We start from the raw sequence: 12,848 nt of genomic DNA on the forward strand, positions 1-12,848 counted from the left end.
TTTGATGCATGTGACCAGAGTGGGCGTACCACGCCTTTGCCTGTGACAGACGTCTCCGGAAGAACCATAATTGCGCGGTCACAGTGACAGGACGGGACCCTGGCTGCCGCTAGTCCCGACGGGGAATGAAGTAAACAAAATTGGCAAGACCACCGCCATTCACGCAGCGAGTCAAGACATGCCCATCCACGACTTGGGCACGCTCCACGTTAATCGTCCATGAAGCGGTGGGCTTGCATTCCATGCGCAGCCCTTCAGCAGCCACGGTTGAGAGCCGACACCAACCAGTGAGCCCGGAATTTGAATCATACACACAAAAGCAGTATTGTCGCTCCGGCTGAGCGGTCAAGAATTCGTTGCAAAGGCTGAGCGCCACATCATGTCATCGCCGGATCCTCTCAACGATTCGACGATGGCAGAGCTCGCCTCAGTACCCCCCTCCTCCGTGACTCGCCGCGTCACGCGGAGTCAGTCGTCGCAAAGGTTCCTAGCTCTCGGCAGTTCGCCTAGAAAACAAATGTTTGAATTGCAAGTTGGCGATCGAATGTCGCCACAGCGGCTGCTTGTCACGGTTGAGACGGATGGGCAGCAAGAGGATATCAGTATTGGGAGCAATGCCAAGCGCAAGTTGTTTCAGTCGCCTATTTCCACGTTGTCAACACCTGCGCGGCGGCTAAGAGGACGAACCACCACAACAACTGTTCCTCTGCGGGAGTCGGTAGAAGAAGACGGCGATGACGCGACAACCCCGAAAGCACGAGGCCGGCAACGAAAATCGAATGGAACCCCAATGCCCAGCGCGGGCACGAAAAGGCGCGCAGGTACTCCTGTGAGGAGAACACCTAGGCGCCTGCGAACATTAGCCAGCACAGATGGCGAGGAGCCGTCTTCGGAGGCCAGTGAAGAGGCCAACGTGCAGACCACACCAACACCGCGACGACGCAATTTGCGCCCGCGCAAGACTTCGAGGCCGGCGCCTTCGAGCGAACTTGGAACAGATATCACACCACGGCCTTCTACAGCAAGAAGGGGGAGGCGGAGGCGTCAAGCACTAGCACCGGATGAACTGCTGGAACTTGCCGATGAAGTTGGGGACATCAATCTTGACACAACGCAGCTGCCACCCGTTACGAGCGAAGACGAGGTGGACCTCGTGAGGGCACCTTCGGAGTCAACGGATGATGGATCTCTCAACGCGCCGGATCCTGCGCCTGCTCCTCCTCCGGCCCCTGCTGTGCCATCATCCCCGTCACCCAACTTTGTGCCAGCGGTTGCTGAGCCCGATTCAGACATTTGGATAGGAAGCGGTTCGAACGAGACCACTCAACGCGCTTCAGCCCGAACACGAAAAGATGTGATACCCGAGTCGTCGCCTCGCTTCCCGCCGACTACTTATACAGAACCGCAACTGGATCGCTTTGAGACTTCTCAAGAAAGCTACTACGGTGACTATGGATACGCAGATGCGGGAACAGCCGCCAGTGATCGATCTTCGATTGATGAGCCACTTGAAGCTGAAGACCCCGCCGCAACTGCCGCTCCGGCTGGTTATGACACTATTGCGCAAGGCGAGGACTTCAGCATGATATTCATGGACTCAATACCCTCCTTGCAAGCCGAGTTTAACAGCTCTGTGCATCCGGTTGTGCACGAGGAGCTAGGCGATGAGACCAATCTCATCATCAACAACACCTTGGAATCCCTCCGACAGGCTGATCATGACGACCCCGAAGAAGATAATGATGCGGTAGATACTATTGAGCCAGCTGAGCCACAGCCAGGGGAGGAATTGGCAATGGAGGAGCCGCTAGTTGAGAGGGAGCTGGTTGGCGAGGAGATACCAGAGAGAAGCGCAACCCCAATCCTTCAATCGTCGTCGCCGAACAGGCCAAGCCCAAGATGGTCACGCAGTCCTCGAAAGTCTATTAATTCGTCACCGCTGCGGCATCGGGTTTTGAAACAGAACGCATTGCAAACTGCAGAGTCTCCTGTACAAACCAAGCAGACTGATAAGCTCCTCTCATCACCATGGTCTGATCGTCGACTGCGAAGTGCGGACCGTCTAGAGGAAGAGGTCTCTAAGTCATATGAGGATTCCTTTTCTGAGATCCCAGAAGCTGTGCTCACGGCTGCTACTCCCCGACGGCCACAAGCAAGTGTTTCTTACGACGAGTTGGAAGATGAAATAGATCAAGTACGAATGGTGGACGAGGATGACGATGCAATAGCGCCTGATGAAGACCAGCAACAAGTCGACGAGCCTGTCGAAATGCCAGAAACGGCTATGGGGCGGGGAGAAGAACATATTCGAAGCTTCGAGCCTCCTCAGCAGATCATGGAACAGCAAGAAGATGAGTCGCAGGAAGTGGATGAACCCGAAGGCGAAGGTGTCGAAGAATCCGGAGAAGATGATCAAGCAGAAGAAATCGGGGTTGAACTAGACCACGATCATGATGAGGAAGTGACATCGAGGCAAGACATGGTGCAAGAAAGTGAGAGCGAAGAAGAAATGGGAGAGTACGATCTTGTTCCGGATGAGAAGTTAAAGTTACATCCCGAGTCTGTGCCAGAGCAGGTTCAAGCCCTGCCTTTGAAAGCAAATACCAATGAACTGCGGGAAGGAGAGTATGAATATGACGAGGATGGGCTGGATGACGCTGAGCTATCTGAATTAGAAACAGAGCAGGGGGCGGCAGTTATGGATCAGACGGCTGATGCTGACGAGGACGAGGAACCAGACCGCGCGGAAGACATGGTTGCTTCATCTCAGCTGGATGAGGAGGGTCAAGAGGACGCGGATGAAGAGATGGCTGATGAGGTAAATGAAGATGAAGACTATGAAGTTGTGGACGAGCCTGCTTTGGTTGCCGCCGCAATTGCCAGCGCGGCGCTTCAGTCTAGCCCTTCGCGCTTACCGACTCCTGATGATACGCCACCACAGGCTGAGCTTCAGACAGCAGATGATGTTGCAGAAAAATCAGCCCGGGGCTCACGACCCCCGTCTAGTCTTCGACCTTCGTCTATATCACCTGGCCATTTCAGAGAGACTCTTCGCGCCACCGTTGAGCAGCCCCAGGAAATTGAAGAACTTGGGGAGGAAGAGGTGCCCGAAGTGGAAGAGGTGTCTGAAGAGGAAGAGATGCCTGAAGTGGAAGAGGATCGAGAAATGGAAGAGGATCAACAAATGGAAGGGGATCAACAAACGGAGGATGATGCGCCCGTGTTCGAGAAAAACCCAGAGGGCGAACTCTTTGTCCCAGAGGCTCAACAAGAACCATCACTGGATGAAAGTACTCGACGTTCCGTGGATGCGACTCCTCCGCAGCAAATCTCGTCACCGGTTCAAGAGCCTGCATCACTGCAGCACGAGACTTCGTCGGACAAGATGGTACGGCCCCATCTCTCTACAATTATACGAGCGGGGCGGGTACTCCAGAGCATCACTTCAGATCCCCCATCTCCTGAAGGGCGTGAGAAGCAACTCGGAAGCCCATTCAGGAGTTCTGGCAGTAAGGATTCGTGGAGTGGTTCAAGAGACAGTCAGACGAGTCGTCGAATGAGTGGAAGTCCCTTGCAGGGCCGTAGCGCGGTCCCAACTAGAATCGAAATAGACAACCAAGCACAACAGGAGACTTCTGATTCTGCATTGAGAAGCGCAAGATATCCTAGTTTTCTAAGTCCGGTTCGACGCAGCAAAGAACCATCCGTGGAACGGAATAGATCAGATGGGTCGCCATCGAGACATTCATCGGCAAGCTCGATGCGTATTACACCCCCGAGCGATGGGGTTATGAGCTGGGTTGAGAGAGAGGGGCCAATTAGCCCAAATTTGCGGGGAGATAATTCTCTGCGAGAGGCTGCTAGATTGCCAGAATTGAGGGCCGAGATCGAGGAACCTCGTTCCGCTGAGCAGGTTGATGCTCCTCTGGTTCAAGCTCCCGTGGCTGAGCCGCCTCGAGAATCCACGCCAGTGGTCGAGGAGCCAGAGGCAGAGCAGGATGCGTCAGATGATGAGACTGATATTTGGGAACTGGAAGCACAGCGAGAAACGCCTCGCTCCGTTAGACAACGGCCCTTTGGCAAGCGTGTTCCAACAAGCAGCAATCGCCGGGGAGCTATTCCAAGTCCTTGGACAAAGAGGAGTGTTCACCGACCAGCAATCTCAAGGATGATTTCACAGGCAGTGCCAGATCTATCTCATCTCACAGAGGAGCCGAGTGCCATCCCTGATCAACCTCCCCAGTCCAGCTCTCCAGATGAGTACTCTCGTCTTGCTCAAAGCCAGAAGGAAGAGGCTGAAGCCAAGAGAGCGGCCAACGCTTCCGAATCAGCCGCCAAGGCTAGCAAGTTCGATCTTTCTTCGTTTTTCTCGTCCCCAGCAGCAATCCCGGGCATGCTGGCTCAAAAGCTCATGCCAGGAAGAACGCAATCGACGGTTCAACCAGCAAATCCTCCCATGTCGATGGCCGGACAGGCTCCTCCTGTTGTCCCCACAAGCTCCATGTTTCCGCAAATTCCTCAAAAGGATTTCCGTCCCGGCAGTAGCAACAGAAGCAGTTTATTCTCGCCAGCGCGGCGCAAACAACCGTCGTCTCCGCTTGAACAGCAGGAAGAACCTCCTGAGCAGCAGCAGCAACAACAGCCGAAGGCCGACGCTGAAAGGCCATCCTCTCCTACGACGCCAGAGCAAGTCCCAATGCCCACCATCGTCCAGAAGCAAAACTTTACCCCTCGACCGGGACAAGCAAGCAACTCGTTTTTCCATTCCTCTTCCAATTCCACTGCGGCCGTCACCCCTCCCAGGATGCAGCTCTCCCACGCAGACATCCACAGATGGACACAACAAACGTCCAACGCAAGTGAAGCCTCTTCCGACTTCCAGCGCCCTCTTCTCCGTCCCTTGCCACCCAAGAACGCGTCCCCCACAAAGTCCAGTCTCCGGTCTCCCCTCAAGCCCCGTACACCGGGCCGCGTGGTCGAATTCACCAGCTCCGTCCTCTCACCAGCCGAGCAAGCGAAAGCCCGTCTGGATAACCGCTCAGCACAATCCAACTCCATCCTCTCCCAGGACTTCTTTGCTCCTCCACTCCCTCAGCCCATTGTCCAAGTCGACAAGGAAAACGCCTCCATGGACGATGTCTCCATGGACGACGCACCGCCTCTCACCAAGCCTCCTCCCCCTGAACCCTTGTCCCAAACAACCTGGTCCCGCCGGCACTGGCTCCTGCTGGACCAACTGTTGCAGTATCGTCGGTCATCGCCATTTCCTGTAAATTACACCCGTGGAGCGGATAACTATCTCGGGAAAACGGTTAAGAGCCACGGCGAGGCGATGACCCTCGACAGGTGGCATTTAGACGTCGTGGATGCGTTCAAGGCAGAGGTGGGGGGTTGGGACGCAGATGTCTTGGCCAAGAGACTGTTTGCACTTATTCTAGGCGAGGCGAGACGTATGGAAGCAAGAGAGCGGAGAGTCATGTTTCACTGATGATTATGATGATGAATGTTTCTCTTTTTTTATTAAAGCATTTTTACCTTGTGAGTCTTGGATACGAGGAAATTGGGGGGCACGGCGCTGGCGGAATGCACTTTGTTTACAGATACCACTTCATATGGTTGAGAATTGGGTTTTTTTTCTCTCTTTTGCCCACAAGATACCTACCTAGTACGATCCGCTAAGACCGGATTAGAATACAGAGCAAGTCATTGCACTTGGGTAACAAGACAGTCAGTCGTCTATGAACGGGAATAGCTTGCATCACTTTTCCCCTGATAACAGGGTCAAGCCTTCTTGAACGCCTCATCTACCGTGACATATTACAATACAAGACACTATTGCACCCTTCTGTTTACTCTAGCATGGAAGCTTGGTTTGTATACAGCACATCCACCACGTTGCTCAACTTGTCGATTGTTGCCAGTGCTGCGTCGTACGATTCATCGCGTTGCGTCTCGTCATAGATGATGAGACAGCCTGCTCCTTGGTCCAGCACACCGATGATGACCTTGTCCAAGATCATCTGCGAAAGTTTTCGCTCGACCTGCTGGGTGTCGAGGCCGACCATCTTGGCAATATGGTCGATTTCGACGCGGGAAAATGGCTCAATGACCTTGATGAGATTCTGCTCCAACATGGCGTCATACAATCGGCGGAGATGGTTGCGGATAAAGGCGTCGCTGCCGAGTTCGTACCGGTAAGCGGAGAGGGCACGTTCGTACTCCTCCAGGGAGCGGTTCGAGTGTGCTCTGGCAATGGCCTTCATGGCTTCGAGATTCTTGCCGGCATACTTGACTGCTTGCTTGGAGGACATGAGCTGGTTCACGTCGTCGGCGAGATTGAGCATGATCTTGCAAAGGAGCATGTACTGCAGAGCGGCTTGGGCCTTGGCGCTCTCGTCTAGACTGTCGTAGCCGTCAAGTGCCTCGATAAAGTAGGAAAATGCCGTGTTAAAGTCCTTGTCCTCGGCGTGGAGCATGCCGCTCTGCATGTCTAGGTTGGCCTGCAGCAGGGGCGGAGTGTAGACACTCGCCGCGCTTGTTCGCGCCGTGGTGAGGGCCGCACGGGCCTTGGGGATGTTTCCGAGCGCGTGATAGACTCTTGATTCGAGGAGCTGGACTTCCACCAGGCGGAGTTTGTCGTCGAGGCGCTTCAGCTCACGCAGGAGGCTGTTGATGAGGGTAAGTGCATCGTAGTACGACTGCTTGGTCATGTAGAGCGCAACAAGGCGTACTTCGAGGTCCTGGCGCTGGAATGCGCGGCGCTCGGCGGTAGCCCATTCAATGCAGTCCTTTGTGATGAGTACTTCAATGTCGGTGCTGTTGGGGATCTCCTTGAAGAGGTCGAGCAGTTGCCGCACTAGAAAAGGATGGTTAGATAGGAGTGGTTCTGTTACCCAGAGAGCTAGCAGTCACCTACCCAGCTTTGATGATTTTGCCTTGGCAAAGGAAGAAAATACTGAACGGCTCTCTCGAACGAGATCTACCAACTCCTGTGTCTTCCTGCGAGTATGGGTTAGCGGCGACTTGAAATATTCATGCTGCAGCACGGTTTTGTCCCCTCGTGCGTGCAGTCATCCAATGGCCACTGACTTCTCGTCCCGATACAGTTCTCCCAGACTGATGAGTGCCGACTCATACTCGCGAGTGGCCGCATCCGACGTGGCAGCAGGTGCTTTTGAGGTGATTTCCTTGTAAATGGCTTCAGACTTTCGCGGGTCCGTCTTGGCAAGCTTCTGGGCTTCTTGGAGCCGGCTTGAATCGGCGGCCGCCATTCTGGAGGTGGAGCGGCGAAGGAGCGTCTGCTAACGGGGAGTCGGGTTTTACGAGAGCGAAAACGGTCGAAAATGCTCGTTAGAGACGGAGACGGTCGGGTTGTTGACAGAAGAGAGGTTGCGTGAGGCGGTATGTGGATGATGATGAGGTGCAATGCTGGATATCGAATTGGATGGAGCTCTGATTGGAGTTCCATTCTTCTTTCAGGTTGCCACAGAGCGCGTGTCGCAGGCCCCAGCCAGCAGCCGCCTTACCTGGTCGGGCGGCTGCACCCACCAACCAGCTCCGGGTTTGAAGCTGGTACCTTCCACGGCAGACTGGCAGACGGCCCGGGGTTGATCCGCCGCCTCCTTTGCCTCCGTTATCCGGCCTTGAAATTTCAGAGCAGCCGTGTAGACATTTCCCAGCTCACGCGATACCCTCAATTAACTGCACATTCACAGCTGAACCCTCCGCCCCTCCGCATCTCCGCCATATTTCCTCCCACAATGTTGCGCCAGGCTTTCTCTACCTCCTCCCGAGCTTTGCGCTCTGCTCCTCGCCTGGCAGCTAGCCAGCCTCTGCTGCGAACTCAATTCCAGAGAGCACCTGCTGCGTGGTCATCAAGAGCGGCCCAGCCAGCTGTGGCTCGGTGGTATAGCGATGCTAAGGAGGCACCTGCAGAGGGAGAGAAAGCCGAGAAATCTGAGGCCAAAGAGGAGGCTGGTGAGACGGATGCTGTCGCTGAGCTGAAGAAATCTCTCGAAGCAAAGGACGCCGAGGCTCGTGACTGGAAGGTAAACTCTATGATGGCCCAGCCACAAACTCACCGGCTACCCTTCCTTCTGGATAATATCTCACAATTTTAACAGGATAAATGCATGCGCACCGTTGCCGACTTCCGCAATCTGCAAGACCGCACTCAGCGTGAGGTCAAGACGGCTCGAGAATTCGCGATCCAAAAGTTCGCAAAGGATCTTGTCGAGAGCGTTGACAATCTGGACCGCGCCCTGACCATGGTTCCCTCCGAGAAGCTTGTCGCCAAGGACGAAGCTTCTCAGGACCTCGTCAACTTGTACGACGGCCTCAAGATGACCGAGAACATCCTGATGCAGACTCTTGCCAAGCACGGCCTGGAGCGGCTAAACCCGGAAGGCGAAAAATTCAACCCCAACGAGCATGAGGCCACCTTTATGGCGCCCCAACCCGACAAGGACAACAATCACGTCTTTCACGTCCAGCAGAAGGGCTTCAAACTCAATGGCCGTGTTTTGCGTGCCGCCAAGGTCGGCGTCGTCAAGAACGCTTAAACCCATCACCCTCATTCACCAACACAACAACATATGCTCCTCCACTCTTCTAACTCACCAACATACTATTTCTCCGTCCTATCAAAGATGCATGGACACCACCTCATTATAAAATATTAAAAGCGTGCGGCTGTGGATAAAACGCATGTCATTGTACTACTATGGGCGAAAATCAACCAAAAACTATGAATCTTCAAAGGGCCGGCGTTGGGTCAAGATGTATAATGCTCCTCTTATGATGGTAGAACAAGAAATTTCTATTACTTGTATTTTCAGGATTTTTTGTTTCTGCATGGCGGGTTTTGGAAGTCAAAGATGATTACGATGCGACTTGGACAAGAAAAAATCGTTGAGTGTACGAGTGGGTTTCGTGTACCTGTATATAGACGCATCTATCCGGCTCTGAGATGAGACCGCTTAATCCATCGTTGTCTAATGGATGTTTCCATGACAAGCCTACTACATTACATTTCTGCCAGAGTTACCTAGCGTTGCAAGCAAGGACCGGACACCACTGGCTTGCCCCACAACTTGTGTTGTCATGTCACAACCCCACCACCCCAGCACGCGTTTCTACATCGCAACCGCGAGTCCGCGACACACACCTTATCCGCAACGACTTTGCACATCAGGCCGCGCCCGGGACGAGACGACATGGCTAAGCGCCAACGCACCTCGGAAACGGACCCCGTCCGCGAAAAGTCCTACTTCGACCAGCAGCGCGAAGCACTCCTCAGCGACATCGCGCTGGTTCGTCGCACCCCCCCTCCCTTCTCCAGCTCCAAACTGCAAGACTGGCAATAAAGGCAAAGCTAACGAACTGCCCAGAGTTTCGAACACGTTCTCGCCAACATCAATAAACTAAACCGGTCTCTTGAATCCGTCATAGAAGTAGGCCCCCACCTCTCCCCAAGCTAAGACGTAACGCCCAGTCTAACAAGATAGGTCGGCAATGAATTCTCCTCCGTCGAAGCACTCTGGTCACAATTCGAAAACGTCATGGCAAAGGATGAAGCAAAACACCAGGGCGAAAAGACAGAGCCACCTGGTGACGAAGGACGTGAATGATACCAATCTACGAAAGAGCATGTATTACGATATAAATTACAGATTGGAACGCGCATGAGCAGGCCTCATACGTTGGGACAATCACACACGACGATACGAAGAATTGCACGTCATTTTATAATTCCCTACCCAACTTACACTCAAGTTACTCAACAGGCCATCGTACAAATGAAAACGAGAGCAACAAAAATGCAAATATACCATGTAACAAAATTCGCAACCCAATCCGTATAAGAACAACCAGACTTGACCTTATCATGCTCATTCCCACGACTCCCGCAGTCTCCTACATTCCGTCCGTGATATCCTCCGTTCCACTCGGGTTCAGCTTCACGCCTAAGCCGACGTACTATGTACCAAAACCTCGGGAGAGCATAAGCATAATTCAAGCCCAGGATACCTGCCCTGCCTTCGACCATGCTATTTCTTCTACCCCCGAGGCAGAGTGTGTCCATGTTGTTCGTAATAAGTGCAATCGTAAAAAAAAAAGGAAAAGGAAACAAAAACAAGTGTTAACGCGTCGAGATCTCATGCGATGGTCATTACAATTCTGTATGCGACACGCCAGTCCTATATGATTGATCGCGCTCGTTGGGGGTCGGAAATGGTTATCGTCAAGGGCCAATTAAAGAATCTGGCATCGTCTCTTCTTCTTTTTGGGTGGCTTCATTCCGGGAATCGGCAACATCTTCTCATTACCAGAGCCGGATCCCATGGCGTCATGGTTCCGCCTGTCATTGGCAACAACTGTTAGAATGGCGCGCTCAAAGATCTCGTCGACTCCTAGCATTTCTTTACTGCTGCACTCCATGTACTGAGCGCCCATCTTCTCGGAAACGGCCAGTCCCTGTTCCGTGGTAACTGGTGTCAGGCCCTGGGTTTTGAGCATCTCAATGCAAGTCTTTTTGTAGCGCAGATCTGACTTGAGGCCGACCAGAATGAGCGGCGTGTACGGGCAGAAGTGAAGGACTTCGGGGTACCACTAGGCTTTGTCAGCATCAACAATATCATGTTACGGTTGGTCGAAACCGTAGTAAAATACCTTGTCCAGAACATTGTCCAGTGAATTTGGGCAGTCAATCGCGAAGCAGACGAAAATCAAGTCCGTCTCAGGATAAGAAAGAGGGCGAAGGCGGTCGTATTCCTCTTGGCCGGCGGTATCCCACAATGCCAGCTCAACAGTCTTTCCAGTAGGGCTATGCGTGGGGTAGGTGATGTAGTTTTCGAAAACGGTTGGGACATATTTCTATCAATATTGTTGTCAGTAGCCTGATGCAGAAACGAAAAAAAAAAATGACGCAGGCGCTTTCGTCTCACCTCTGGGAAATAACCTTGGCTGTAGCTGATAAGCAAGCACGTCTTGCCACAACCGCCATCGCCGACCACAACAATCTTCTTCGAGTACGCTGGCACGTCCGTCATGTGGGTTGCTGCAGACTCCCGTCCAGAGGACGAGCTCACTGTGGTACTGACAGTTCCGTTGCTAGAGCGCGTGCGCTCTTGTCGCCCCGGCTGCTCATTGCTGGCCGGTGCGTAGTATGAATTGCTGTAATGCGAAGCCATCCCCCTTGCGCCGTGCGAAAAGTACGTGCGGCAGAAAGCAAAAAAAAACCAAAGAAGGAGTCGTTTGCGCCAAGGGAGTGGTTCAAACGCGACTGGAACCCACTTTCACTCGATGACAGTCTCTGGAATGCTGCTTGCCGGCTGGCGGGGATAGGAATAATAGAGGTGGTCTGTGTCGAGGACGACGCTTAATGCTTGTTTTCGGGTTATATCTGCTTCACCAAGCGGCGGGTGAGTATGGCTGACGGTGAGGATAATGGTGACGATGCGATCGACGCTGAGAATGTCGAAAAGAAAGAGAGGTGAAGATGGAAAGGTGTGGAAGAATTGCACTTGTGCGTCTCTCTAGTCGGGCTCGAACTGGGCAACAAGTGAAATGGCGGGCGAACGTTGAGGTGCAGCAGCCGAAACACCAGGGCGTCGATCTGTTGGCGAGGCAACTGAGACACGCTGGCCAATGAGAGGGCGCCGGCGGACGGTAAGCTTCTGGAGGTTCTTTTGTGGAAAAATGGGACCGCATGGGTACCTCAGCTAGCACGCACAATCGACCCACTTTTGACTATTAAAACTTTCGCGCAAGCATTTCCACACTCGTCCTTTCACACACTCTCCGTCACACTCTGCCTCCTCGCCACGCGCTCAGTATGGCGATGCTGCAAGCACCGAGCAAGTATGTCACTTTGGTATCAGGCGACGGCTTCGAGTTTGTCGTCCTGCGCGAGGCTGCCATGGTGAGCCCTATCATCAAGGGCATGTTGGATGTGCGAAGTGCGTGAATGCCATGGCTTTACTGCATATTCCCAAGACATGTCGGTTCGATTCAGCTCACACCAGGTGCAGGCCAGTTCGCTGAGGCCAAGGATGCACGCTGTGTTTTTCAAGAGATGAGGTAAGCTTTTGGCAGCCGGATTGAGTAGTGCATGATGCTTCATCTGTGTGTGTGCCTTGGCCAGTAGGATGAAGACAGAGCAATCACGATGCAACACCACGTTCATCCGTCCATGACAGAACGCCGCTTCTTAGCTGGCCGGGCTGCTTGATTGTTCACTACACTTGAACTGATGGTCGGGGCATGCTCAATACCCTGGCCCGCCCGTCCGCTATGGTTTCTGCTGCCTTGATGTTGCACGATCCGGCAGCTGACGTTTTCATTTCCTTCCCTATCGCAGCGGCATGGTTCTCGACAAAGTGGTCGAGTACTTTCACTACTGGTACCGTTATCGAAATAGCGATGATGTTCCCGATATGGACATTCCCGTAGAGTTGTGTTTGGAACTTTTAGCTGCGGCTGACTACTTGGGGCTGGATCAGTAAGGCTCTCTGTGTTTGATGAATCTGGAATATACCTAACGCTACGCGATTAGGGGCAATACGAACATGAAGTGACGAGGCTGACGATGCATTGATTTGGCGCAATGGCGTTGGGGATACGGCATCATTCGGAAGGATGGTTTCCAAAGGCATGACAGAACCAGAACGTTTCAATGGTAACGAGAGAATTTGTTCACTTTTATATTTGACAATATTTTTATTCCTTGCCCTCCAAACCACCAGCGAAAACATGTTTCGATTGAGCGATCACCATGGACGAACTTTGCTCCCATTTCAGCATATACGTTCTTCTCTTCACTCCTCCGTGAGTCGAACGTCTATTAG

The 12,848-nt window shown here is 53.1% G+C and overlaps 6 protein-coding genes across 6 annotated transcripts; 4 read left to right on the top strand and 2 right to left on the bottom strand.

The window, feature by feature from the left end:
* Window positions 1-379: 379 nt before the first annotated feature.
* MAA_07612 (uncharacterized protein) lies at window positions 380-5,488 on the top strand (the record flags this gene model as incomplete). Its single annotated transcript, XM_007825610.1, has 1 exon — window positions 380-5,488. One exon carries the CDS (start codon window positions 380-382, stop codon window positions 5,486-5,488), a length of 5,109 nt encoding a protein of 1,702 aa, XP_007823801.1.
* A 361-nt stretch (window positions 5,489-5,849) lies between these two features.
* MAA_07611 (26S proteasome non-ATPase regulatory subunit 11) lies at window positions 5,850-7,271 on the bottom strand (the record flags this gene model as incomplete). Its single annotated transcript, XM_007825609.1, has 3 exons — window positions 5,850-6,856; window positions 6,917-6,999; window positions 7,090-7,271. The coding sequence occupies 3 exons, from the start codon at window positions 7,269-7,271 to the stop codon at window positions 5,850-5,852; spliced, it is 1,272 nt and encodes a 423-aa protein (XP_007823800.1).
* Window positions 7,272-7,760: 489 nt separating this feature from the next.
* Window positions 7,761-8,561, top strand: MAA_07610 (GrpE nucleotide exchange factor; the record flags this gene model as incomplete). Its single annotated transcript, XM_007825608.1, has 2 exons — window positions 7,761-8,048; window positions 8,124-8,561. 2 exons carry the CDS (start codon window positions 7,761-7,763, stop codon window positions 8,559-8,561), a joined length of 726 nt encoding a protein of 241 aa, XP_007823799.1.
* A 654-nt stretch (window positions 8,562-9,215) lies between these two features.
* On the top strand, window positions 9,216-9,629 carry MAA_10624 (amine oxidase; the record flags this gene model as incomplete). Its single annotated transcript, XM_011412342.1, has 3 exons — window positions 9,216-9,311; window positions 9,390-9,452; window positions 9,507-9,629. The coding sequence occupies 3 exons, from the start codon at window positions 9,216-9,218 to the stop codon at window positions 9,627-9,629; spliced, it is 282 nt and encodes a 93-aa protein (XP_011410644.1).
* Window positions 9,630-10,254: 625 nt separating this feature from the next.
* MAA_07609 (Small GTPase superfamily, Rho type) lies at window positions 10,255-11,192 on the bottom strand (the record flags this gene model as incomplete). The annotated part of the gene is made up of 3 exons (XM_007825607.1): window positions 10,255-10,611; window positions 10,672-10,875; window positions 10,947-11,192. 3 exons carry the CDS (start codon window positions 11,190-11,192, stop codon window positions 10,255-10,257), a joined length of 807 nt encoding a protein of 268 aa, XP_007823798.1.
* Window positions 11,193-11,836: 644 nt separating this feature from the next.
* MAA_07608 (Skp1 family protein) lies at window positions 11,837-12,506 on the top strand (the record flags this gene model as incomplete). The annotated part of the gene is made up of 3 exons (XM_007825606.1): window positions 11,837-11,960; window positions 12,033-12,081; window positions 12,362-12,506. 3 exons carry the CDS (start codon window positions 11,837-11,839, stop codon window positions 12,504-12,506), a joined length of 318 nt encoding a protein of 105 aa, XP_007823797.1.
* Between the last annotated feature and the right edge of the window lie 342 nt (window positions 12,507-12,848).

This window comes from Metarhizium robertsii (genome assembly GCF_000187425.2).
Source record: "Metarhizium robertsii ARSEF 23 chromosome Unknown MAA_Scf_1, whole genome shotgun sequence".
NCBI lineage: Eukaryota > Fungi > Ascomycota > Sordariomycetes > Hypocreales > Clavicipitaceae > Metarhizium > Metarhizium robertsii.